The sequence below is a fragment of the Drosophila obscura genome, unplaced genomic scaffold (genome assembly GCF_018151105.1).
Source record: "Drosophila obscura isolate BZ-5 IFL unplaced genomic scaffold, ASM1815110v1 contig_150, whole genome shotgun sequence".
NCBI classification, from domain to species: Eukaryota; Metazoa; Arthropoda; class Insecta; order Diptera; family Drosophilidae; genus Drosophila; species Drosophila obscura.
In genome coordinates this window covers 4,474,577-4,498,667 of record NW_024542736.1, presented here as the reverse complement: position 1 = coordinate 4,498,667, position 24,091 = coordinate 4,474,577, and the positions used below count along the sequence as shown (strand labels likewise).

At 44.4% G+C, this 24,091-nt stretch overlaps 2 protein-coding genes across 3 annotated transcripts in view; one reads left to right on the top strand and one right to left on the bottom strand.

Annotated features, from left to right (window-relative positions):
• LOC111068891 (opioid-binding protein/cell adhesion molecule) overlaps positions 1-24,091 on the top strand; it is a 137,296-nt gene that overhangs the window by 46,501 nt on the left and 66,704 nt on the right. For both annotated transcript variants that reach the window (XM_022358674.2, XM_022358666.2), the window contains exon 3: positions 22,546-23,183. In XM_022358674.2, the coding sequence (XP_022214366.1) occupies positions 22,946-23,183 (238 nt within the window). In that variant the 5' untranslated portion in view covers positions 22,546-22,945. The remainder of the gene's footprint in view (positions 1-22,545; positions 23,184-24,091) is intronic.
• On the bottom strand, positions 9,463-10,875 carry LOC111068908 (odorant receptor 98a). Its single transcript, XM_022358701.2, has 3 exons — positions 10,075-10,875; positions 9,656-10,013; positions 9,463-9,590 (listed from the first exon to the last, which is right to left on the bottom strand). Exons 1-3 carry the CDS (start codon positions 10,833-10,835, stop codon positions 9,531-9,533), a joined length of 1,179 nt encoding a protein of 392 aa, XP_022214393.1. The 5' UTR covers positions 10,836-10,875; the 3' UTR covers positions 9,463-9,530.

Here is a 24,091-nt window from a genome sequence, read left to right as displayed (position 1 = left end):
TATCTATGTGTGGCGGCTGCACATCATCAACTTGTTTCTTTTCGGCTATGAGGAAAATCGATGCTAGTTGCTAGAGTATTTTCTTTAGCTATTTTGTTGTAGTCTTAAAAAAGAGTGGAGATTTTAAATGCAAAAAATGGATTAATATTTAAAAAAAATGGAAAATATTATAAATGTTGGTTGGTATGAAAGGAGGGTGGGTGACTTGCGTTTGTACCTGGGATTCGACACTGATTGTTGTCGCTTTGGTGCTGTGATTGCACATTAATAAAAAATAAAAATACTCTGGAAGCTAAGTTTGCTCATGTCTAAATGGAACTTTAAGCCGAAGTTACCCTTTCTTTCTAGTTCGGTTTGTTGTCCCTGCTCCTGTCTGGCAGTTTATTGCGTTTGTCCCGGCGCCTGTCACTTACTCTCGCTCCTTCTCGGTCCCTGCGCTGCCCCTGTCTCTGCCACATACATTTCCAGTTGGATACTTTTTAATTCGTTGTCAGAAATATGGGTCCATTGTCCGTTGCACATCCATTGCATCCGCTGCATTAGACTTCGCTTCTAATATTCGCTGCAATTTGTTAACCAAGTTCTCTCTACGCTTGTGTTTTCCATTTTCCATTTTTTCTCTCCTTTACTACCACTACCACTAGCACTCCCACTCCTTGCTCTTTCAATTTGTTGCTGCAATTTTTTTTCTTTCGGTTTTCAATTTATTTGGCTGTGCCACGCGCTCTTCGCTTTTGTTGCATATTTCATTTGGCGCCTTTTAGTTATGGCCATTGTTGTGCGCCCTGTAAAATATTCAACATATTTTGCAAGTTGATTTTGTTTTTATTTGTATTTCTATTTTGCCAAAACAAAACTAAAAGAATAACACACACAAAAAGATGATAATAAAAAATGTATTTCACATGTGGGTGGGCATAGAAACGCGTGTGGGTGGGTGGTGCCACGGTGTTGGTAGTTTGGGATGCTGTCAAAGCATTTTTGCTGTGAAAGTAAATATTTATTATTAGATATAAAAGCACACACACACACAGATTAAAGGTTACAAATGTATGCAAACATGCGAAAGGAAAAGTGATTCAAAATCTAAAGAAAATATATTAGGGCGTAAGTGAAATATTGTGTAGAATAATTAAATATTTATACGTACAAATATCAGAGGCGATAAGAGCACGATTAAATAGAGAGAACAATTAAAAAGAGATTCGCCCACTATCGTTATCATCATCTTCACATTATATGCACCTAATGCCCCATTATCAATATTGCCTTTCAGTTTTGAGCCCCCCACCCATCAGATCTGCCACATTTAAGGCACACACAAAAGAGAGAGATTGTAACGCATCGGAGGGGCTTAGATACCGTACAAAATATGCTTTGTCAAATTTGGGAGCATGGCAGCACTTACTCAATTATGTTTAAAGTTCCGTTTCATTAAATACGCTTTTGTGCACACTGTGGAAGGCCCACAAACAACAAAAAAGCTTTCAACATACACCCACAAGCCTAGGCTTTGTGGCAGCTGCAGCATGCAGTTTGGAAAAAGTTTGCACATAGCTGGGGCAAGTGGCCCAGATGGTGGTGTTTCTGCTGCTGCTGCTGCCTGTAGGCTAACTACCAAACAGTCGAGCCCATGGCCTATACACTACACACCGCACCGCACACACTCGAGTTCTTAAAGCTTGAGCCCCTCTTAACCCGTAGCCTGCCTCCCACTATACTCTCCCCCTTCTCAGGGTCTGTTTCTCTCGCTCTCAACCCCACACACACACACACACACACACACACACACACACACATAAGCTCAAAACACATGCACTTTAAATGCAAACGGGCGTAAAATTTTAATTGAGACTTATACACTTTGCCCTCATAAGTATGCAATGGGTTTTAGCCTCCTTTTTTTGCTCGTTTTTTCTCGTGTGGACAGGACACTTAATGCGGCAGCAAGCGCAACCTTGAAAGTGTGCCACAGACAGGCGGCCCCAGCCAAGCCAAAGCCAAAGCCGAAGCCGCCCCCATTTCTAGCTCAATGGATACCAATTTGCGAAAACAACAAGAACAATGCCAGCAAAAAGGACATCAATCAGTGGGCGGCGGGCACAAGGTCCTGCCAGAGTACATACTGTATGCATACATGTAGAAAACGTATGCAAAATTGTTTTGCCATTGCAGCAGCAGCAGCAGCAGCTGGCATTTGCCATTGTTTTTATTGTTGCATGCAACGGATGGGGTAAATGGGTGGGTTGAAGTGGGAAGGGGGAAAAAAGTGCGCATCAATTATTTATATTGAATATTTTGCCTTCGATTAGAGACTGCTTTCACCATTTGCCATTCAATGCAAATACCTGGCAATGGAGAACGAGGACAAGGGATTCCAAATGGAATTGGGGGCACCAATGAGTGGCGGCTATAGACAGTTGCCACACTTTCCCTTTCCTGTGTGTGGGTCCTTCTCGATGGGTCCTTGTGTTGTGGCATTCGACAAATATTTGCGATTGGAGTGCGATTGCTGTGTATGGCTCTCGCTCGACGATAAAGAAAAGTTTGTCGAGTCCCCTGGCCCATATGTCTTTCTGCATAAATGTCATTTCGATACTTTGCACAAAGGATACGCATTCGATTTTTCACTCTTTTTTATTTGCTTATGCTGGCATGCAGCAAACAGCAAGCAGCAAACAGCGGCAGCGGATACGGTAGGGTAAATTGTGGCATGCCCCATACCGCGCACATACCCACACCTACTCTTTGAACTCTGGGTGTTGTGGATTGTGGGTGGTGTGTCCTTGTCAGGTTCACGCATGAATTGCTACTTACTGGCCAGGATTCCATGCGGCAGGCAACAGCGGGGGCAAAGAGTGCCACACAGAGGATGCGAAAATTGAATTTTGTGGTAAAGTGCAATTTGGTTAGGGACAAGCACCCTTCAAATGCTATCGATGGCCGCTCTCTCTCTCCTCACTCTCACTCTCTCTCTATTGATGATCGAGCGTTAATCGACTTGGTTGTTCGTACGCTTTGGTTATGGCCCAAACTCTGACTGGGAACTGCTTTTGGCCTTCATTTTCGATGCAATTTAAGATGTTCGGTTCCTTCTGTGCACAGCATTCAATTTGGTCCCGTATTAAGTTTTCAAGCTGCAGCTCGAAACTTGATAAATAAATTACTTGGCCTGGCAGCTCGGCATCTCGGCAGCCTTACACTTTGTGCTTTTTCCCCAGAATTATTGCAGTCAATTGACGCGCAGACACCCCAGACAGGCAGACAGACAGACGGACAGGCGGACAGGCGGACAAGGGACGGACAGGCTGGACGATGCACTGCGATTTGCAGTTTTTCTTCTGTTCAGTTGATTTTTATCGGATACCCGGTCAAACGGGTATATTGGGCTATTGAAAATGTGTGTAAACGACAGTGGAAACAGCTCTGTTGATCCCTCATTGAGTTTGGATTGTAAGAGATGAAAAATAATTAAAATTTGCTATAGCTATTATTAACATGCCAAAAGTCTTTAGGATCGTAGGAATTAAAACAAAAATATTTTTGTAGTATTTTATATATATATATATTTTGTTAAAAATGGATTCTACTGCTCTTCATAGGTAGCTCATAGTCGTAATAAAACTAAAGCTTTCCTTTCTTCTTTTCTTAATTTTCTCCAGCTTTTTCTTCAATTTCGCTGAGCGCAATGCAAGAAAATATTTTCATTTCTCGTAGAGAGCGATGAAGGGGGACGCTGCAAACATTCAGCGAGGGGCCTGAGTCCAGGACCAGGACTAGCACCAGGTCCAGGTCGATGCGTCACAGTGTCGGCTTGTCCTGCCTTTTGCTGGGATCGAGTGGAGTGGAGTCGAATAGAGTGGAGACCAGCAGCCAAGCCAGGCAGCCTTGTCGCTTGGCTGTCGCTGGGCCCTGGTTTATTGGCCTGGCGAAAGTTTTACGCCGTCACTTGAAGCCCGGGATCCAGCTCCAGCTCCAGAGGGAGAGAAGAGTGAGCATGAGTGTTCTGGCGGGCGATTAAAGTTTGTTCAGAGCATTTGCCTCGGCATTAGCTGCCCGGATCTGACTCTACCATCTGGCAGCCTGACTTTGACTGACGGTTGCAGCTAATGCTAATGCCAAAGCTAAAGCCGAGGCCAACGGCCGGAGAAATAGTTCCATTGATTTAACTAAAGAACGAAAATTGATTTAACGCCATAATTCAAGCCAACTGCCAGCTGACTTTCCATCAATTTAACGCATAATTCCTGATGGATTTAATCGTAATTGATGATTGATTGCCATCTGCCTCGAGCTCGCGAGCAAACTCTCGAGTGTTGCAGCAGCACTTCAACGCCTCTGGCACTGGTACTGGCACTGCCTCGTTTATGTTTGGACTGTGCCCCATGGGGCGTGTGCGTAGCGCGCGAAGCGAGAACTCTTTTGGCAGAACACCATTTAGCCGTAATACTTTGCAATTTATTTTCGCTTACCTTAATCGAACGCTTTGCGCCGACAATCGTTTACCGCGTCCAGCCAGATGATACAGTCAGTTGGTCGTTCTTTGGTCCTTCTGGTCCTTTCATTATGCTGCTTCGCATAAATCATGGTCACGGTGGAGAAAGGCAACCAAAGAGCGGGACGATAGAGTGGGTAGATAGATGCCCCGTGATGTGGTCGACATCAAAGCCTGTGGAGAGTCCAAGTATTTTTAATTTTAATCAAATGCCTGACAAGCCACAGGACTCCCCATACTCCTATCCTTCTTGCGTCGAATGAATGTCTGGGATCTGGGCTCTGGGGTAACGGCTCCGGCTCCGGCAACCCCTCGCTTTTTATTTGACTTGGACATTTCAATTGCCGAGCAATTCCTTAATGGCTTTCCCCCTGCTGCTGCTGCTGCTACTAGTGTCCTTAGATGTAAATAAAAATGCATTGCGCTGCCATTTCCTGTGAAAGCCAAAAGCATTTGATGTAACTCATTTCAGCTTATGCAGCGGCCACGTGACGACAACATTTTTGCCAAGTCCACCACACCCACCCCCCTTCTCCGCTCTCCCTGTTGTCGTATTTATATTTGCATTTCCATTTGTGTATGTGTTAGTGTGTGTATAGAAAGGGTTCTTTTTTGGATACTCTAGCAGAGGGTATTGGGTGTTTGAGGAGGACTTTTTACGGCCCCGAAAAGTTTATCCATTCGGCCAGAACAGAATAATATAAGCAATCGGTGGATACACAAGACACAGACAATTCTAATAAATTTTACAAATTTGTGGCACATTCATCTTTGTCTTGGAAAACAAATTTAATTTGAATATAAAAGAAATATAATGATTTTCGCATTTATTTTTCCAACCTGATCACCTGACACCTGCACAAGTGCAAGGGTATCCAATGCTTCGACTTTCAACCTTTTTCCCTCTTTTTTTTTGTTGTATAATGTTAAGCTTTTTTCTGTTGCACTGAAACGGCTTTTATGTGTTTTTCTTCGCCAAAGCTGTGTGAAATCAATGGAAGCTGGTTCCTTCTCCTACCACGCCACGCCACACCACACCATACCACTGCACTCTGTCATCTCCGTTCTGCCCCTTTCTCATACTGTAGCACGCCCCAACTGGCCGCGTTTTTGTCTGTGATTGCGCAAAGTGCGACGCTGTCCTGCTTGATGCGAAAGCGTTTTATTTAAATATATATACATATATGTGTGTAAATATATATGTATGTGGTACGTACTACGTATCCATAGGTAGATGTAGGTGGCACGGGGTGCGTGTGTTGTATAGTGGCAGGTAAACCGTAACGGTTTAAATCTGCTTGTCCAACACTCGGCTTTCATGCCACACCATCCCCATCCCTTTGGCAGAGTCCCGTATTTGTGTCAGTTCCGTGCAGATCGCTTACATTTGGCATAAAAAGGGCTCCGCTCCTCCCAAACGAAACGAACAAAACGAACAAAAAAACAACCAACAGAGCCATGTTAAAAACAGTTTTATGCACTGCCAGAACGAGCTGGAATAAAATAAATACAAGTATACTGGCTGGCTGCCTTCAATCGTGTGGCATGGAATGGTCCTTAGCCTGCTGCTCTTCCATATCCACATCCTCAACCTCATCCCCATTCTCGTTCTCGTTCAGTCCTGTGCTCCTGGTTTGGTTTTTGCCTGGCAAAACGCAAAAGTGCCCACGCTTCAATGCGTGTATCTGTCGCAAAGGCCGATATGCTTTAAAAAGTGATTTTTACAAGCCACAAAATTTCACACACACACCACAGCTATGTACTACACTGGGCGAACAATCCTTCTCATTCTCTAGGATTTTTACTATGGGCAGTGATAGATCTTAAAGGGGCGAGTGGAAATAAAATATATGAAATCCTTACACTTAAAGGAGGAGTACATTACGTTACATTACTTTTACACACATTTTCTATATTTTTGTTTCCTTCATTTCGAATTACATTGAATTTGCCAGATTGGATTTTGATTTTGAATTTATATTCAAATAAAATTTAAAAAAATAACTCTCATTTTTTGTGTTAATTTTTTTTCCTTAACTCCATATCGAGAAGTTCGTAATTTTTTCCAGTGTGTCGTATCATATGCTAAAAAAAACATAGTCCAGGAGGGCAGCAGTCGGTGTGGGGTTCTGCATCGGCCATCGTAAAGTACACAGAAGGCAAAACTGTTTTTGGCTGAATAGTCAAGTAAAGTGCTCCGAGCCTTTGGCTTTGGCTTGGGTTTTGTCGATTTGCAATTTTCGGCTTTGGCCAGAATCGTTTTACAGTTAATGAATGAGTCTCTGAGCTGTTATTTTTTCCTGTGGCTCAGCCGCCGCTCACTTCTCTGTTTGCGGACCTGCAATTGATGGTGATTGAATTTTTTGATTGATCGCTGCACTGATTGATTTAGCTGCGTTCAACGGCAGGCATGCAGGCAGACATGCAGGCAGGCAGGCAGGCAGGCATTCACTTGCATTGTGCAAAGCCAAAAGGTTAAAAACTAATAAAAACTAACGAAACAAAAAACCGGGGGCGAGCCATGGGCTCGAATATTCACGGGTTAATTGAAATGCGGCAACGTTCAAATATGGTCACAACACACAACCGCCGATTCCAAGCGCCGCTCGGGCCTAAAGGCGGAGTCGCTCTCCGAGCCACCTTTTGGGAATACACTTGCAATTACGCTAAAAGCAATTCCCGAACCGAACCCAAAACACAGAGGCAAACGAGAGTGTCTTAGCCCCCTTGTTGCCAGACCCCAAAGTGTTGCGCCAGACAAACCCTTAGACTCCGACAAACAAACAGATAAACCCATTTTCCCCGGCTCTAATGCCTGGGCCCACAAATTTTTATTTAAAGCATTTTACTGTGGATCGTGTTTTGCTACAGCTTTTTCACTCTATCCTCTACACTCTGTCCTCTATTCGGATGTCGTACAATCAACTTAAACTAAGATTACAGGCGCCGCACCGCTAAGCCTCCTGGAAAAATGTGTGCCACAGAACCACTCAGAGACGACTACTCCAACGCCGACTCTGGCTCTGGCTCTCCTTCTCCCGCTGGCCCCCCCCAGGGCGCGTACGCATGCTATTTGTATTTAAAATGGGATTTACCTGGGGTTTTGTCACTTCTTTTAGCGGGGCTTTTAATTTGATTTAATGCGTCTACGCGTGCCGCGTGTACAGTTGGTCCTCCTGCTCCTCATGGACTCCTTCTCGCTGAAATGGAGACATCTTTTGTCAGTGTGTGTGTGTGTGTTTGCCCCGGGACAAATGTGAGGTAAGGGTTTCCCGCATTTCCCCAGCGAATTTTGGGCAAGTGAAAACTTGTGTTTTTGGGAAAACTATGTACAAACTCGATTGCAAATGTATGCCAGTTGTTGCCGTTTGCCAGTTGCTGGCTGCGGCGGCTGTGGCGGCTGTGGCGGCTGGGTTTTTGTTTTGGGTGGGAAAAATGCAAATTAATTTTCCGCAGGCTTTTCGTTGCGTTTACATTAAATATGAGTGCTCATGCTTTCCATTCGTGGTGGCCTCTATTTCCAGTTTGATTTCAGTTTATGTAAATGTTGGTTCTACCAGCATCCTTGCTGGTGTCGGCGCCAGTGCCAGTGCCGGTGCCAGTGCCTCTCTCGGTGCCACCAGCAGGTCCTTCCAGCAGTTAGTTATTTGTAGCCGTCGCTCCACATCAAAGACAGGCAAAGAACATTTGCGCCAGCGGCTAGACTTTGAACTGTGGGATTTCCCGGGAAATGGGAAAGTGGAGAAGCTGGCAGACTTTGCTCCTGGCTTAACCGCAATTAAAACTGAATTCTTGTTTACGCTGTCATTGGCGAATCTGTAAATCAATTTTATGCGTATCTTAAGCAATTCATTTTCTCGAATTTTAATTGACTGTGTTGATTCCACCACTCATTTGTTTACATAATTGTGTTTCTTCAGAGGAAACACACACAAAACGAAGAAATTGAAGCTAAACGTGGAAAGTCGGGGCAGTGCAAGCCGCAGAATTGGGCCATTCTACAGTATTTTGTGTGTGTGTGTGTTTCCCCCCTTTTGGATTTCATATTTGATTACTGTTCTTGCCACTTACTCCTCTGCTTCTTTGGCGTTTAGAGTAAATGCTCATTTGCTTCATAAAGGTGACCAAAGTGGCAACCAGAACATTAATTAATTATTGGCTATGAATGCTATGCGATTGATGCTGATGTTTGTTTCCATGTTTCATAATTTGTTGCTGAAGATTGTGCAGGAATTAAATCAGCGTGGATTTCTATCTGAGACTCGAATGGATCCAACTTCAAATATAAATACAATGCACTGTCCCTGGGAGTGTCCTTTGCTTTAGGATAATTTCACAACTGCAATCGGAAAATCAAAACATTTCTATTTATACCATATCCTTTTACACTCAGAAAAGTGGGAGGATACGTTCTACGACGGAATGGTAAATGTTTCATTGCAAATGGAACATTTTGTTGAGTGCATTCCGATGAGAAATGTGTAACTCTTCCCACGCATTGGACGCACAAAATCATGGGAAGTAGGATATTTCGGAACCATTCCTGTCAGGTCAGGTTAGGAGAGACCCCGTTATTGTTTTGTTTAGCTCATGAACAATGTTTGTTGAATTCTTGATGTAATAATCAAGTGCAATGCATTTTCCAGCTCGACAGATTCCATTTCCCCTATAGCCTTGGGAATACTGTGAGGGTTTTCCCACGCATTCGACACACAATAATCAATTATTGCGTTTTTTGTACTGAATTCTTGATTCAATAATTACTTGCAAGGCGTTGTCTTACTCCAAATTCCCATTTTCTTGACCTTCGCTTGCATTCAATATATGTATCATAGCTCGATGAATGCCATAATCCGAATAGAATGAGATCATACAGGGGCGCCTTTTTGGACAGCCTGTGTGGGGAAATATTTTGATGACCATTGCCCTTCAGGGTAACAACAAGCTAATGTTTATTTATTGCAGGTATTTGATATAGTTATTGAGTGAGAATTATAAATGTGATCTAGTTAGTTCGTAGCTATTTACTTGCTCTTCATTGTCCCAATCCTAATTGATTCACAAATGTAACCACAGAGAATGCCAGCTTGGCGACCTGTAGAGGAATTCGAGAGACAATTAGAGTCGAAATTGAAATTGAAAGGCTTCTCGATTCCTTACCTTGATGTTGGTGCTCAGGCCAATGGGGAATATAGATCCGGCGGTGAAGGAGATCGGTACCTGGACATTTTGCAGGAAGTAAAACAAAGTGGACACATATCGGCGGCTCGCGCTCCTCCAGTTGGAGTGAAATATGGCCACGGCCAGGGACTCACAGTCCTCGATGATGAGGTCACAGGTGCCGCAGAAGGGAAACGTCTGGGCAATCTGAAGGAATATATAAGCCAATGTACTCAACCGTGCCCAGGAGTCCGCAAAGAAGGTCAGATTGATCATGGATATGCCCAGGACCAAGCCGACCAGCAGGAATTGCACAAAGATGACTGGCTCGATCATGGGACGCATGATTGAGGCGTATCTATAGGAAAATTCAGAAGATAATCACATACAAATTCAATTATTGAACATTCAGTTTATACTCCAGAATACGTTTGTGATCCTCAATGCAATTCTCCAGTTCCTTGTTGTTGTCATCATCACTCTTACTGGGGTCCGTGCAAAGCTTCTCAACTCTCTGCCTGAGGAGCTTTATGTGGGCCCGTAAGATCAGACTAAACAGTAGCGAAAAACAATCCACCATGGCGGTTTTGTAAACTATAAGGTACATGGGAATCAGCTCCAGCACTGAAACTATCCAAAGGCTCATCGAGCCGTCGTGCCAATCAATGAATGGATAGTAGATGTTCCATGGCGCCATACGCGAGAAGGCTGCAATGATATAGGTCGAGGCGGTATAGGTGGTGAAGATGGCTTGGTAGATGAGATATGCAATGTTGCATCGTGCCACCCAGCGATGCACTTCGATGCGCTCCTGGACGTCGATGCAACGCGCGTCCATGAGGACAAGCAGATCCTTGATCTTGTAATAGCTGGACAGATTGAGTCTTAAGAAAAGCAACTTGAAAGCAAATCCCGTTGCATTGATGGCGACCTGCAGCGCCGACAGCACTTCCGTTACTGAAAGGTTCTTAAAACCCACGTAAAACGTAATATAGATTCCAATTGGCACATAGACTGTGGACCAAGCAACGATGATAATCGCTATCACTTTTCGGACAGGTGTCCATCCACCTTCTGGGGGTATCCATCCCATTGAGATCATGGAGTGCTTAATCAACTTGAATGAATCCTGCGAGGTCATAAGATTCGACGGATCTGGCTCTTCCAACAATTTAAGCATTGCGTTTCACTGTTTATCCTGTGCTGTGTCTAGCTGTTGACTGGGCCCACGTCCGAACTGGGAGCTGTCAAACCAAAATGTCTGTATTTATACCATCTCTTTTCACACTGGGTGGTACCACCAAGTGGGTGGTACCCATCCTTCGATGCATTTCGATGACAAATGTGTAACTCTTCCCACGCAATCGACGCACAATAATAAATAACCAGTGGGACTATTGGCTACACAGCTTTAGCTTTGTGCCTTGTATAGTTTCTTGAATTCGTAATAACTTAACTACTTGCAATGCGCTTTCCACACTAGCTGATTAATGAATGATTGATACGATGAATATTATAATTAATATACGTAACTATATGCCTTCGGCATATACATAGCACGCATTCGTGTAGTATGTACCACATGGGCACCCCATGAAACATGCAGCACTACTGGACTGCTGAACTGCTGGACTGCTGAACTGCTGGACTGGTGGCCATTGTCTGTCGTGTGTTCGAGTTAATTTATAGACTTATAAACACTTAATCACCGGAAAAATGGCATAGCGCATGTGTAAAATGTGCCCAGTGCCACGCATGTTGATTACTGTTCCGCGTCTGCCTGTCTTTGGGCTGTATTTCACACGGAGATGAAGTCGGAGCCAGAGTCAGAGATAGGAACTGCGGCACAGTGGCACAACCAGAGGCTTAATAGTTGTTAGTTAGTTGTGCGTGCGGCAGCGGCAGCGGCAGAGGCCCATGCCATGCCATGCCATGGCTCTTGCTCTGGCTGTGGCTGTGGGTCTGTTGCTTTGCCGCTGCGTAACACATTTGCCGTAATTTATACTTTATAGCCTCGAAGCCAGATATGAAAAGTCGCATATAGCACAGCCCAGAAGAGAACAGCAGAGCCACACACGCATAATATCTGAAGCTATATATTTCTCCTCCAGCTGCTGGTTCAACATGTTGACTTTTATGCCATTTTCTGCGGTTACCAAGTCAACTGTGGTCAGGACTTCGTCCCAGATATTTATGCATGCATATAAATAACAAGAGAGAGAGAGAGGAAAAGAGGGCCTCCTGTCGCCTGTCTCCATCACCATCTCCATCTCCATCTCTGACTGCGTGTCGAGCTTATGTTATTAGATTTACGGCGTTTGTGGTGGGTGATGCCCATAAAAGAGTGCAGACATTCAAATAAACAGCAAAGAGTTCACTGCATAATTAAAGCGGCAGAAGGATGACCTTCAATCAAGGGATGACAGAGTTCATTACACACCCACCATTCCAGTAATTCCAACCATCCATGCTACCATATTTCCATCGAAAAAGTGGCAACTAGGGAGCTGTCTCTGCCACGTAGAGAGATTGTGAGACAATTGGCCAAGACAATTGTTGGCCATATTGATGCCTGGCGTTTGCTGATTCCAAACACACGCTCTCTGCCGCTCCTTCGTCTAATGATTGCAACAACGTGACGCATAAACATTTTTCTGTTTCGCACAATTTCGTCTATGCCTTTTTTTCACTTTTCTCTTTGACTCTGACTCTGACTCCTGCATGGTGCTTAGCCAAGTTAAGGCTTATTGTTGGCCATTTTGGGGCACGTCATGTGTGCGTGTGTGTGCATGTCTGTGTGTGCATAAGGCACCGCCTGATGAAGTATTGTCTCTGAATCATAAACTGATTTGCTTAAAAGCGTGTCTGCCAGCCGCTTTTCACGTAGCAGCAGCAGCAACAGCAACAGCACTCTACGTGCCTCGCATCGCATCGAATCCCTGTGGCACATGCATTGATTTACCTTTCGGTAAAACCTTATTAAACTTTTCCCCATTCTAAACGTGTGCTAATTGCTTTTTGTGCGAAAAACCGAAAAACCCACCGGTAACATGACCACTCATCCAGAAGAACCGCGTTATGAGCCTACGCTTCGTGAGAGGAAGCGGGCGGCCATTAAAAATTGATTTATTTTTAATTATCAGTGACGTGCGGCACAATAATAAATAAACGTGGAAATTTATTGCAACGTCAAAAGCGATGGCGGCCTCAACAATGGCGTGCGTGGGTCGTTTGTATCGGTCGTTGGTCGGTTGGTCCCCTGCTCTACAAACAAACTTCATATTGGGTCTGTCCTATATGTTATATGGAGGTACACATCGCGATGTGTGGACCTGCATTTAGGCTGTGCTTGTTGGAAAATATTTAGAATCCACCCCCAGGTTGGCTAGTGGTGTAATGGCATGTGGAGAGGATGGGTGGAGGATGGGTCCATGTGCACGGCCAAACAACCAGGCAATTCGAGTTTTTGGCATATTTTACAAACACTTTGCTCATGTCGGCGCTTGTCTGACATGAAATACCCTTTTTTGGAGAGGGTTTAATGATTTTCAATGGATATTTTGCATAGCAGAAAGATTGCAAAATTTTGATTCTACAATACAAAATTCTAAATATTAAACAAATTATGAAAATCGTTTCATTTTATCACCATAAATAAATCTGTTTTCAAGGGTATTCGAAATGTTGGTCGAGCAAACCATATTTTTGTTTATGTTTTTAGTTTTTCTTGATGCTGATGCAGATATTGGTGTTGCTGTTGTTGCTGCTGCTGTTATTATTATTATTGCAGCTGTCGCTCATGTTCAAAAATGCGCCAAAAATTCTATTATCATAGCCATTGTCGCGCCTGTCGTGTGACAAGCGTTCGACCAACAACATTGTCACCAGCAACATTTTTACTAATTTATTAACTAAGTCCCCGCCGGCCATCGAACGAATGGCCAGCGAAGCGGTGCAAATATTTGTGCGACTTTATGTTGAACTCGTATGTGGCCCCAACCACAGTCTGTTAATGAATGGTCGTCGCCGGGATTTCTGTAGAATTTTAGGTAAAATATCAACAGTAGTCGAATGCGGGGTGTCGAATGACAGAAGTATTTTGCTGGAAATTCGAGATTTCTAATTCCATTGCGATTTTCCCAGTGCCATTCATCAATGCCTCGTTGTGCAATTTACGGGCACATTCACAGTGCAGCACCGCTGCACCCATTGTGGTTGGCCCTTTTTGCGGCTAGGACGCGTTTAATGAATTTTTCATGTCATCATGGCCATGGCCATTGCCCCACTTTGAATTATTCACCCATTCGCCCCACACCGGAACCCCACGAACGTTCAACGTTCAATTGTACTTACCGCATTGCAATTCAAATCAATTTTTGATTTGGCAGATTTGCATTTTTTATTCATTGCTGCAAAAGAAATTCCATTCCTGTTTTTGTTTGCGAAAAATTGTAAAATTTATTTTCATCCAACGATTTGCAGCATTTTTTTTTTATTGCCAGAATATTTTGTGTGGGCAAGCAAAGGTATAGAGGATTGGAAGGGTAGAGCAAAAGAATCCCTTCAGTAGTCACCGATTGAATCGCAGAGTGTGGAGTGGATCTTAAGACTAGAAAAGATAAAATTTTTTTGAAAGTACAACCATTAGATCTTAGTAGATGATGCACCCACAAGATTGGAACAGGAATATAACAATAGTTAAAAGACACAACCAAGACATCTTTAGAATTCTAATGCGGATGAAGACTTAAAATCCTCTTCCACTTTTCATATTAAATAAGAACTTATTTATCCAAGTAAAAACAGTTTCCATATATCAACAAAGAAAATTAATAAATGGCGCTACCAACAGATGATGAAAGGAGACCACTTGATTGGAGTGTAATCGGCTAACTGGTATTCCATAGTCGAGACCCTTGAATGGAGTGCATATTCCACGCTCCCGCTCTATGTGTTTGTCTGTCTGTCCTTTTGTCTGCCTGGCTATCTCGTCATCTCTTGCGCTGGATGCATATGCATGTGCCGTAGCTACATACATACATATATTTTATTTACATGCCAGTTTTTTGCTGCGATGCGGTAATTGATACGCTAAACTGCATAACGCAGATTATGACGTTAACATGGAAATGCATAAATGAATCGCAGCCCGGAATGAATGGCAGTCCCAGTCCCAAAACCATCAACGATCCATGGCCAAAGAGCGGCAACATGGCAACAAAGGAAGCATTCAAATATTCAATAAAAGAGGAATACTATTATTATTTTTATTACTTTATATTACACACATAGTATATTTGGTTTGGCATTAAATTTACATGGCTATCATGCTAGTTATGAGTTCCGTTGAAATTTAATTATTCACATTATCCGCTAATTTTTTACACAATTGTTATTATTTGATGATCTGCGTGGGGCCCAATGCTTTACTATGTACAGCAAAAAAAGTTTGAAAAGCAATTTAAAAATGAAATTTATGAAAGCCGAACCAAAGAAATGGCAATTGCTCTGTGGACCAAAAAGGTAATTAGAATTCATGACACGCTTTATGAAATATCACACATACGCAGTGTGGCAAAGACGTTGTGCTCGCTCTGGCGTTCCCTCTCTCTCTCTCTCTCTCCCTCTTCTCTTCTCTTTCTTTGATTTACGATTTTCAGATATACACACACAAATACACACACTCACACAAGCAATGCAAAGTAATTTATGACAATTTTCCTTGCCACAAAAACTGCGAGTTGCAATCAAAGCCGAAAAATGGCTAAGGCCAAGCCAGAAACTCATATAAATGTCAAAAAGCTAACGATGGATGCCTCTGGTGCTGCTCTGCAGATGCATTAGTCGAGCACTTGACTCGTGGCTCCAGCCATTTCTCTGTGTCTCTCTATCTTACTCTCTGTTTCTCTCTCCTCTGGGTTTACTCTCAAGACGCCGCCGCCTGCATTGGCATTAGCAGTCGCCTCTAAACAAAGCCCCACGACTCTCGACTCTCGACTCTAGTCGCCATCCAATGAGGCAGCCTGGAACAGTGTCGCGCTGTAGCTGTTGCTCGACATACAATTTTTGCATATCAAATGGGTTTTGCTGTGCTGTTGGCCTGTGCCGTGTATTTTAATGGCGTGAAGTCAACGGCGCGTAAATAATAACAAAAAATTGCAATAGAAAATGCTGTACTCGAATGACTCGACCATTAGATACCCGGTAATCAGTGGAGGCCATGAGGATATGCAAGTAGATGTGTCTAAGAAAGTATACACTATAAAATGCTATAAATAAAAAGGACTGGTCATTCCATTCTCTCCATACATTTATAATTAACCAATACTTAATATTTTTCTTTATATTTGTTTTCTTTATATATATTTGTTGTTTGTATACCTGGACATACAGGTGTCACTTTTTTCTTGCTGTTACATCAATTTTGAGTACCGCAACATAACTTTGTGACAAACTCGTAATGGGTATACAGAGTAGAAAACATCATGAGGCATCTTAATAAATTACTTTGGGGATTTGGGTGCACAATTTTTAATATTGCCAGGCCGCGGCGAATGGGGTCCAGGGGCCAGGGTCCCGGTGCCGCAGACGGCGACATTGCTGATGTAAAACCCTATACGGAGAGAGAGAGGGAGTGAAAGTAAAGGATGGGCTAGTGTGTGGGTGCACGACAGTTGCCTGACATTTCGAGTTTAATGAAATTTATGCAATTTTTCTTATTTGCCAAATGCACTGCGGCATTCGCAGCTCAGCTCAGCGCGCCCGCGGCGTCAGGCACACGCCAAAGTGCAATGCATCAAGCGGGTGGACTTCGAATCACCCTCGAACCAGGGGGACTAGACATAAAACAAAATACAGACTGTACATGCTACACGTGTGAATCATCATCCACCTGGAGAAAGTATTCCTGTAAGCACTCTAAACTTTTAAGTTCTAATCCAAGCTGAAATCGAAGCCCCAACGCCAGGGTCTTCGAGCCGGTGTCCAAGTACGTACTTGTTGCTAAAGTTCCTAAAGGTGGCTCGTGCCTAATGATGATTATTTCTAGTTCATTTTCATTTAGCGCCATTCTTTCGGGCCCTCCTTTTGTTGGGCTTGAGGAAGTGGAGAAGGTAGGGTACAGGGCTGGCTGGCCTGGCTACAGCGACGACATTATATTTTCATTGTTGGTCAGCCAAGCGCAAAGGCTTTGACGTCGTGGACTTTTGGGGTGGACGCCGGGTAGCAGCCAGCGAACCATTTCCTCCTCTCAATCCCGGCCTGCTGCCGCTGCTGCTGCTGCCTGCCCTGTGTTTTCTGGCTTATGCTTTCAACGGATTTTGGCTTGGTTGCCACACAAAATGAAACAAAATGTCGTCAGAGTGTCATTTGGCTTCGACTTTGGACAAAAAAGAGAAAACGAATGAATGGAGGCGAAAAAAAGAGGAAGCGAAAGGACAGAGAGAGAGGGAGAGAAAGCCCGAAGGATGAAGGCAAGGAATTGCAGCTTTAGCGGGCGTGGAAGCGCCTAATGTGCTCCTAGCTGCTAAAGACCCGGCGGCAGTCGAGTTAATGAAACCAATAAATTAATTTTAATGATTGCACAGGACACACAGGGACAGCAGTAGCAGCAGCAGCAGGAACAGCAGCAGGAGGAGAGGCAGGCAGGATCGCTGCCTGTACGGACACATACAGTGAAGCGTGCAGTTTGTTGCGTCAGGGCTCTCTCTCTCCCACTCTCCCACTCTCTTTATCTCTTTTGCTGACTCTACATTCGTCTCTCTCTGCCCCATTGGGGCGTGGCACTTGTGCCATAAGTAATTGACAAAATCTTAATTAGTCCTTGGCATGTCCATTGAATGGCTTCTGTTAGTTGTCGAGTTTAATTAGCGTTAAATATTTGCCGAGCGTCCTCTGACTTTAATCAAATTAAAAAGTGTCATACCTACTCCTAAAATCGAATGAGCGCCAATCAATTAGATATTTAATCAAATATTCATTAACTGCCTAAAATTTAATCCCCCTCCCCCTGCCACTGCCCCTACCCTTCCACACCAAATCAAAAAGTCCCGAGTGTCAACTTAATCATTTTGGCGCTTTTCCTGCTCGACTTGTACAATCTATAGATTACGATATATCCTTTTGGGAGAGTGTTGCTTGCATGGAAAACAAACCGTAATCAGTTGAAGAGTGGACCCGGAGCACGCTCGAGAATTTCCACTTGCACTTGCCAACACAACTGCCACTTGGAGCTATAAACTGTGAAGAGCCCTTCCGGGCCACCAGCAGCAGCCTCGGATGAGGCAGCTGCCCCATCGAGGGCCCTTGATATCGAATACAGCTGCTGCTGCAAGTGCTGCACCGAGTGCCTCCTGCGTGCATGTGTCTGCGTGTGTGCATGTGAGTGTGAAGCTCCTCTCAAAGCTTCGACTATCTGTGGATGCCGGAGTCTAGAGGAGTCTGTTCCTGGAAAAATGCTGCATAATTCGTAGAGCAAGTGCATCGATATTTGGATGTCTCTGTCTTTCGGCTTGGGGACAAGTTCAGGGAAATTGCTTTAATTAAAGTTGAGTTTAAGCTCTGGCTAAGGAAATCGATTGCCAAGGCAACCTTTGGCCCCCCCCCTGATTGAGTTGTGGGACAATCGTTTAGCCCTGTGGGTCGCTGAGGGTCGTTGAGGGTGTTTCTCCTGCCATTGTGCTGGCAGTACTCTCCGTTCTGTTGTCAAAGTGTCGAAGTGTAATCATGCCTTGTGCGGCAGAGGCTTAAATTAAATTAATTGGCGGACACTCGAAGTAAATTAAAATTGCCCGGAACGCTTTTATTTCTGTTCCATTTCCTGTTGCTCTTCCGTCCAACATTCGTGTCCCGACATTAAAGAGATTACAAAAGGGTCAAAGGGATACTCATAGCTGCTACTGCGATTGCTCATAACTGTGCGTCGCCTGCGGCCAGCCATTGGACATTGAATGTTTCCACTTATCTTTCTTTTGTGTGATGCCCTAAACGAAAAGGTTCTATAATTCAGTCCTTGATAAGCGATTGGCCCAGCCTTAAGCGAGTAAATGATTAAATCCTGCACAAGCCATAGAAGAAATTAATATTTAAGAGTATCTAAAGCTGCGACTCTCAAAGTTATCCTTTCTGGCTTGATTGCTTTTGTTCCACTTGCTTCAAGAGTGTCATTTTCCATTTCAAATCGCACTGACACCAGCGCAAACATTGACGCACACACAGATGCTCCGGCTCTCACATATACTGTGACCACGGACCAGCATTTGGATGGCAAACTAATTAAATTTTGCTGGCTGCGCTTGGGCTTGGGCTTGGGCTTGGGAATGACTTGACTTGACTTTGGCTTCGGCGCTTGGCGGTTGCTGTGTCGGATATGGGCAGCCAAATTGGCGCCGCAAATTGGTAATTACCCAGGCTGAAGTGCATGTCAAACACGTAAAAAGGCGACAGAGTGCAGCGGGGGTGGCAGTGGCCAAAGAAAAGCGCCTCCGCTTCCTCCCCCGCCAACCGTCCACCATCCGCCGTCCTGGGATGTCGGCTGCACATTCTGCAATTAGCCAACAACGAGAATGTCGGACTACGGCGATGACAATCAAGCAAACGATGGCCCCAAACGACGGCCACGCAAAGCAGCTGACGACGCGTGTCCTTAGTGTCCTTTCGATGTATCTCGATGTGTCTCTGTATGTGTGTGTGTGTGTGTGTCTTGTGGCCGTGGGCGTGGTCAGATGCAGTTGAGCTGCCTAATTACTTGTAAGTTGGTGAATTTGCGGCCACGACATTACACAGAGCCGAGAGCCCGAGCAACTAAATTGAATTTGACGCGCTTGCCCACTACTGGCCCGGCTCCTAGAGCCAGCGGTCAATTGTTAACGGGTCGTAGACATGGCCCAGAACGATTGCCAGCCAGCAAGGCCGGCAATGTTATGCGGGGGACACTCGCGTGTACAGCTCTTCCCTGTTTCCTGTGGGACGATAGAAGCAGTGAAACTTGCTGATTGCCAGCGTGTAATTATTTTTTAAGCACTTTGTCTGCCAGTGAAATTAGACCTAACTAAGCCAATCTCTTTTATTTCGTTCTTCTTTCGGTTTTTTTTGGGTCTATTTGAATAGCGTGGCAGCGACAGGGATATACACACAGATACATGAATACGGAGAAAGATACAGAGAAAGATTTGGCTTTTGGGTCACACACGCCGCGGCGGTTGCAGAATCCTTGGCGCGTACATCCTGCGCTCCTCTCCTGTCCTGTCCACTCCACTGCTCTGTTGTGATCTCGGTTTTCATTTTTCGGTTTGCTTTGTCCAATTAGTAACTGGTTTTTTTCGGGGGCAGGTCTACGGTTTCATTTCTTTTATTGTGCTCGTTATCCTTTTTATTCGGAACTCCTGCTGCTGTCGCTTTCGCTGCTGCTGCTGCTGCTTGGCATCTCCGTGCGCAAATTTGATATCCTTGTTACAGCAAATTGTTGTACAATTATTTTGTCTTGCGTGCGCCACCACCTCGGTCTGTCGTTGCCCCTTTCATACACAGAGCTCTCTCGCTCTCGCTCTCTCTCTCTTCTCGCCTGACCAAAACCGAAGTGAAGCGAATCGAATGAAATGATATTTATATGCTCCACAAAACGTCATAGCAGCACCCTTACCCCTCTCATTGTCATTGTCCTGCGCCAATATTGTCGCCTCTTCGATTATTTATGATCTTTACTTTACTTTAGTCGTACCCTGCCCTGCCCGGCCCTGCCCTGCAGTGCTCCCCACGGGCCTGTGGCCAAGTTTTAGTAGTCATCGTAGTCCTCGTTCTTGTCCTCGGCTCAGTAATAAATTTATGCTTTTTTATTTCCTCCTGTCATAATTTTACCCTCAAATACACAGAAAACGGAAGAGCGGGATGGGGCAGGAGATGGCAGAGAAACGATAGGAAAATACTTGGGCATTTTTTCCCCAACATTTCCTCTCGCATTCCTGAGAGTTTTCCCCCCTAGCCACTTCCTTGTCGGCTGGCAGGCAGGGTGTGCGGTTGGTTCACTCCTTTCATGCCTGTCTAGAATTTTCCAATTGATAAATTATTTTATGGCAAATACACAAATTTTCCCCATACGCATGTTATGCTCCCTTTTCTCTCACTCTCTGTCTCTCTCTCTCTCCTCTCTCCTCAACCTCTTTCAGTGCCTTTCCTGTGCTGCTTGTGTGCCTGTGTGTATTGGTGTTTGTGTGGTTTTGATACCCTTGACGAGGGTATGTTGATTTTGAACATATTATTTTAAATTATTGGAGGAAGGGTAATGGGGCATTAAAGTAAAAAATAAAATATTTTGTATCTGTTTTTAAAGATAATCCAAGAGAACTTTACAAGGTAAAATTTTATATTTATTTTATACACATAATACGCATCTTTCATACCACTCATGCATCAAGATATTGTCACTATAGCAAAACCCTAATAAAGTCACATAAACTATCGATAATGTCTCAACGAAATGTTTTCTCCAGGGTGTCCATAACTTCGATTCTGAAAAATCATCATTACTTTCCGGGTTGTTGTTGTTTGTGTGGCTTGGTGTTCGATTTTCATTTGGGGTTTTCTTAGTCTGCCGACTGGAGGCCTGCGCATAAAATTCGTTTATTCGCTTATTCCTATGCGTAAGTAATATCCTTGTGTATTTTTGCGTATTTCCTGCCTTATCCTGATGGCCAAGCGGTCAACCTCTCCCCACTTTCCCACCCCCTCCCACAATTCAGACTCCATCCCGAATACACAAAATCAATCATATTCTCTACGTTTTTTCCTGGCTCATAGCTCTGACAGAACGCTCTCTTCATCAACTTCCTCCTCTTTTTTTTTGTTTCCTTACATCAGAATTTGTTGCTTCGCTCAGCGCCCAGACTTTATCATCGTCTTTCCTTTTTTCTGGCCATTCCTTACCTATATCTTAAAGGAATACAAATTGGAGTCGATTTATGTGGCATTTAAGTCTGCTTTTGCTGTGGCTTTCACTTTGTTCGCGGAGACAGTCGGTGCGGTGCGGTGCGGTGCGTTGCGGTTCCTTATAAATATGCTACATTTATTTTAATAGAATTGTTTATGGTCGCCGTATTGGCAGCGCCAGTGCCAGCCAATGGGGCCTCTCATTGTGGGCCATGTGCCCCATTTTGCGGATGCCCATGGATGCGGCGCTGTGGCACTGCCAAAACATGTTAAATAGAGAAATTGCAATAAAAAATGGCGGAGAAAATAGCGGCAAAAACCACGCCAAATCAAAGCCAACAAATCCAAAATGCGCACACAATATTTTGCGGGATTATTTCAGTTGGCTTGATGTCACTGGGATTCACGATGGGGTAATAGGGGAACAGGGGAATATGCACTATCCTGGGAATCCCAACTAAAAGTTCGGGCTACCATCCAAATTTCTGTTAATTTGGCAGCTTGTCCTGCGTCCTGGCACTTCGTTTCTCGTTTTTTTGTGACCAGTTTTTCCATGCCTCCCTGGCAGTCGTTTATATTTTTTTACGCTCTGCTTGAGTTTTATTTGCCTGTGAAAAAACGCCGAAGAGAAGAATCTGTATATATGTATCTGGATATACATATGTATGTATATATATAAATGGCTATATGTTTACGTATGTGTGTTTATATCTCCCTGTTTTTCCTTTTTGGGTGTATTTTCTGTGTGCAGATATGCAAAACGCTGTGCGCACATAAATTTCAGTGCTGGGCCACGCTTATTTGCATAGGAATTATGTATTTGGGCATGGCGGCTTAGCTGCTGCATTACACACAGATACACACACACACACAAAGCACACCACACAGGACACTCTCTCTCTATCTCCCTCTCTCTCGTTGCGGTCATGTAGAAAACTAACGCATATCGTTTTCCTTGTATTTTGCAGCTATAAATTTGCAACGCCCCAGGAAAATGCATTGCAGCAAAACAAGCAATTAAATCGGAGAAGGTCCCCGCCCCCCCCTCCGTAAACCCCACGTAGCACCCGTAACCGAACACGGGATACCAGGACCAAGGACCAAGGACCAACGACCAGGTCCTGCTGCTGTGCTATAAACCTATTTTGAATAATTAAAATTCCGTAAGTGCTGCAGTCGAAGAAGTTGGCCAGAAGAACAAGAATAAGTTGTTGCAGCAGCAAGAAGAAGGAAAAGTAGTCGGTAGCAGCCACACAGTAGCAACAAAACGTAAGGCAGCAGCGGGCCAGGTGGCCAAGCAGGAGTCCATTCTTGCAGCACAATCTGCGGCCGTGCAAAATCGTGTGCAGCAATGAAATAATTAATTCAATGCACCTGACTAAGCCTTGTGGCAGCAACAAGAGAAGCAGCAGCAGTAGCAGCAGCAGCAACCAAGGAGGCACCATTCCCAATACATTCCATTCCAACAAAAGCAGCAACAAAATGGCGGGGATAACGCGAACAATTAGCCAACAAAGACACCATATCCACCAGAGGATCCTGGCCCACACACTGCTCCTGGCCGTTGCAGCCATCGCTTTGTTGCAACTGCAGAACTTGGAGAGCGGTAAGTCAAGCCCAAAAAAAAAAAAAAAAGGAGAATGATATCTGTGCCCCATCCTCCAAGCAATTGCAAATTCAATCGCGTGCAACAGAGCCAAGTCAATCAGCAAGTCCAAGTGAGATTCCAGTCCCAGTCCAAGTACCAACCGCAATGCCATTCAATTGACAATCCCACAATTGGTGCCACAGCGGGTGGTAGGGAGAGAGCAGTGAGAAGAGCGAGTGGGATCCCCAGCTCGATGACGGAGCTTTGTCGGCTGGCGAATTAATCTCACGGATGAATATTTCAAAGCGAAACTTGAGCAATTAATTTCGCTAATTGCTTTTCTTCGCTTCGTTTTTGTGTGGCAAGAACACGTCCCCACGAATCTCGAAGCTCGAACCTCGAATCTCGGCTCCCCCCAACCTCCCTGCAACATTCACGGGCTTTTGCATTTAAATGCGCTGACGCTTGGTGCATTTTCAAGGACTCAACTTTTGCCTGTGCATAAAACTCAATCTGACATTTATGCGAATGTCCGCGGAATCAAATAAGAGTAATGACATTGCCAGAGTCAGAGGCAGAGCCTCAGAGGAGTGGTGTGGTGGGGGGGGGACAGTAGCTGGCCAGTGGGGAACCGACGATGAAGCGTCTTGGGATCTGTTCGAGTTCGGGGTTCTGCCACTGAGTGTGGCAGTGCAATGTCCTTTGGCTACTCAAACATTCCAGTGGCTATTAGTATTCATATCTTGACTGAACTAAACTGAAAGCTTAAATTCCTCTGGCCATTCTGGCTCTCTCTCTCTCTCTCTCTGTCTCGTCCTCTCGTCCGCTGGCCCTTTGTACACTTCCGAAGGATAGGGCGCCTCCGTTTTTATCTGCCAACGTTTGCATGAATTTTCATTTCGTGCTAGAATTGTTGAAAAAGATGC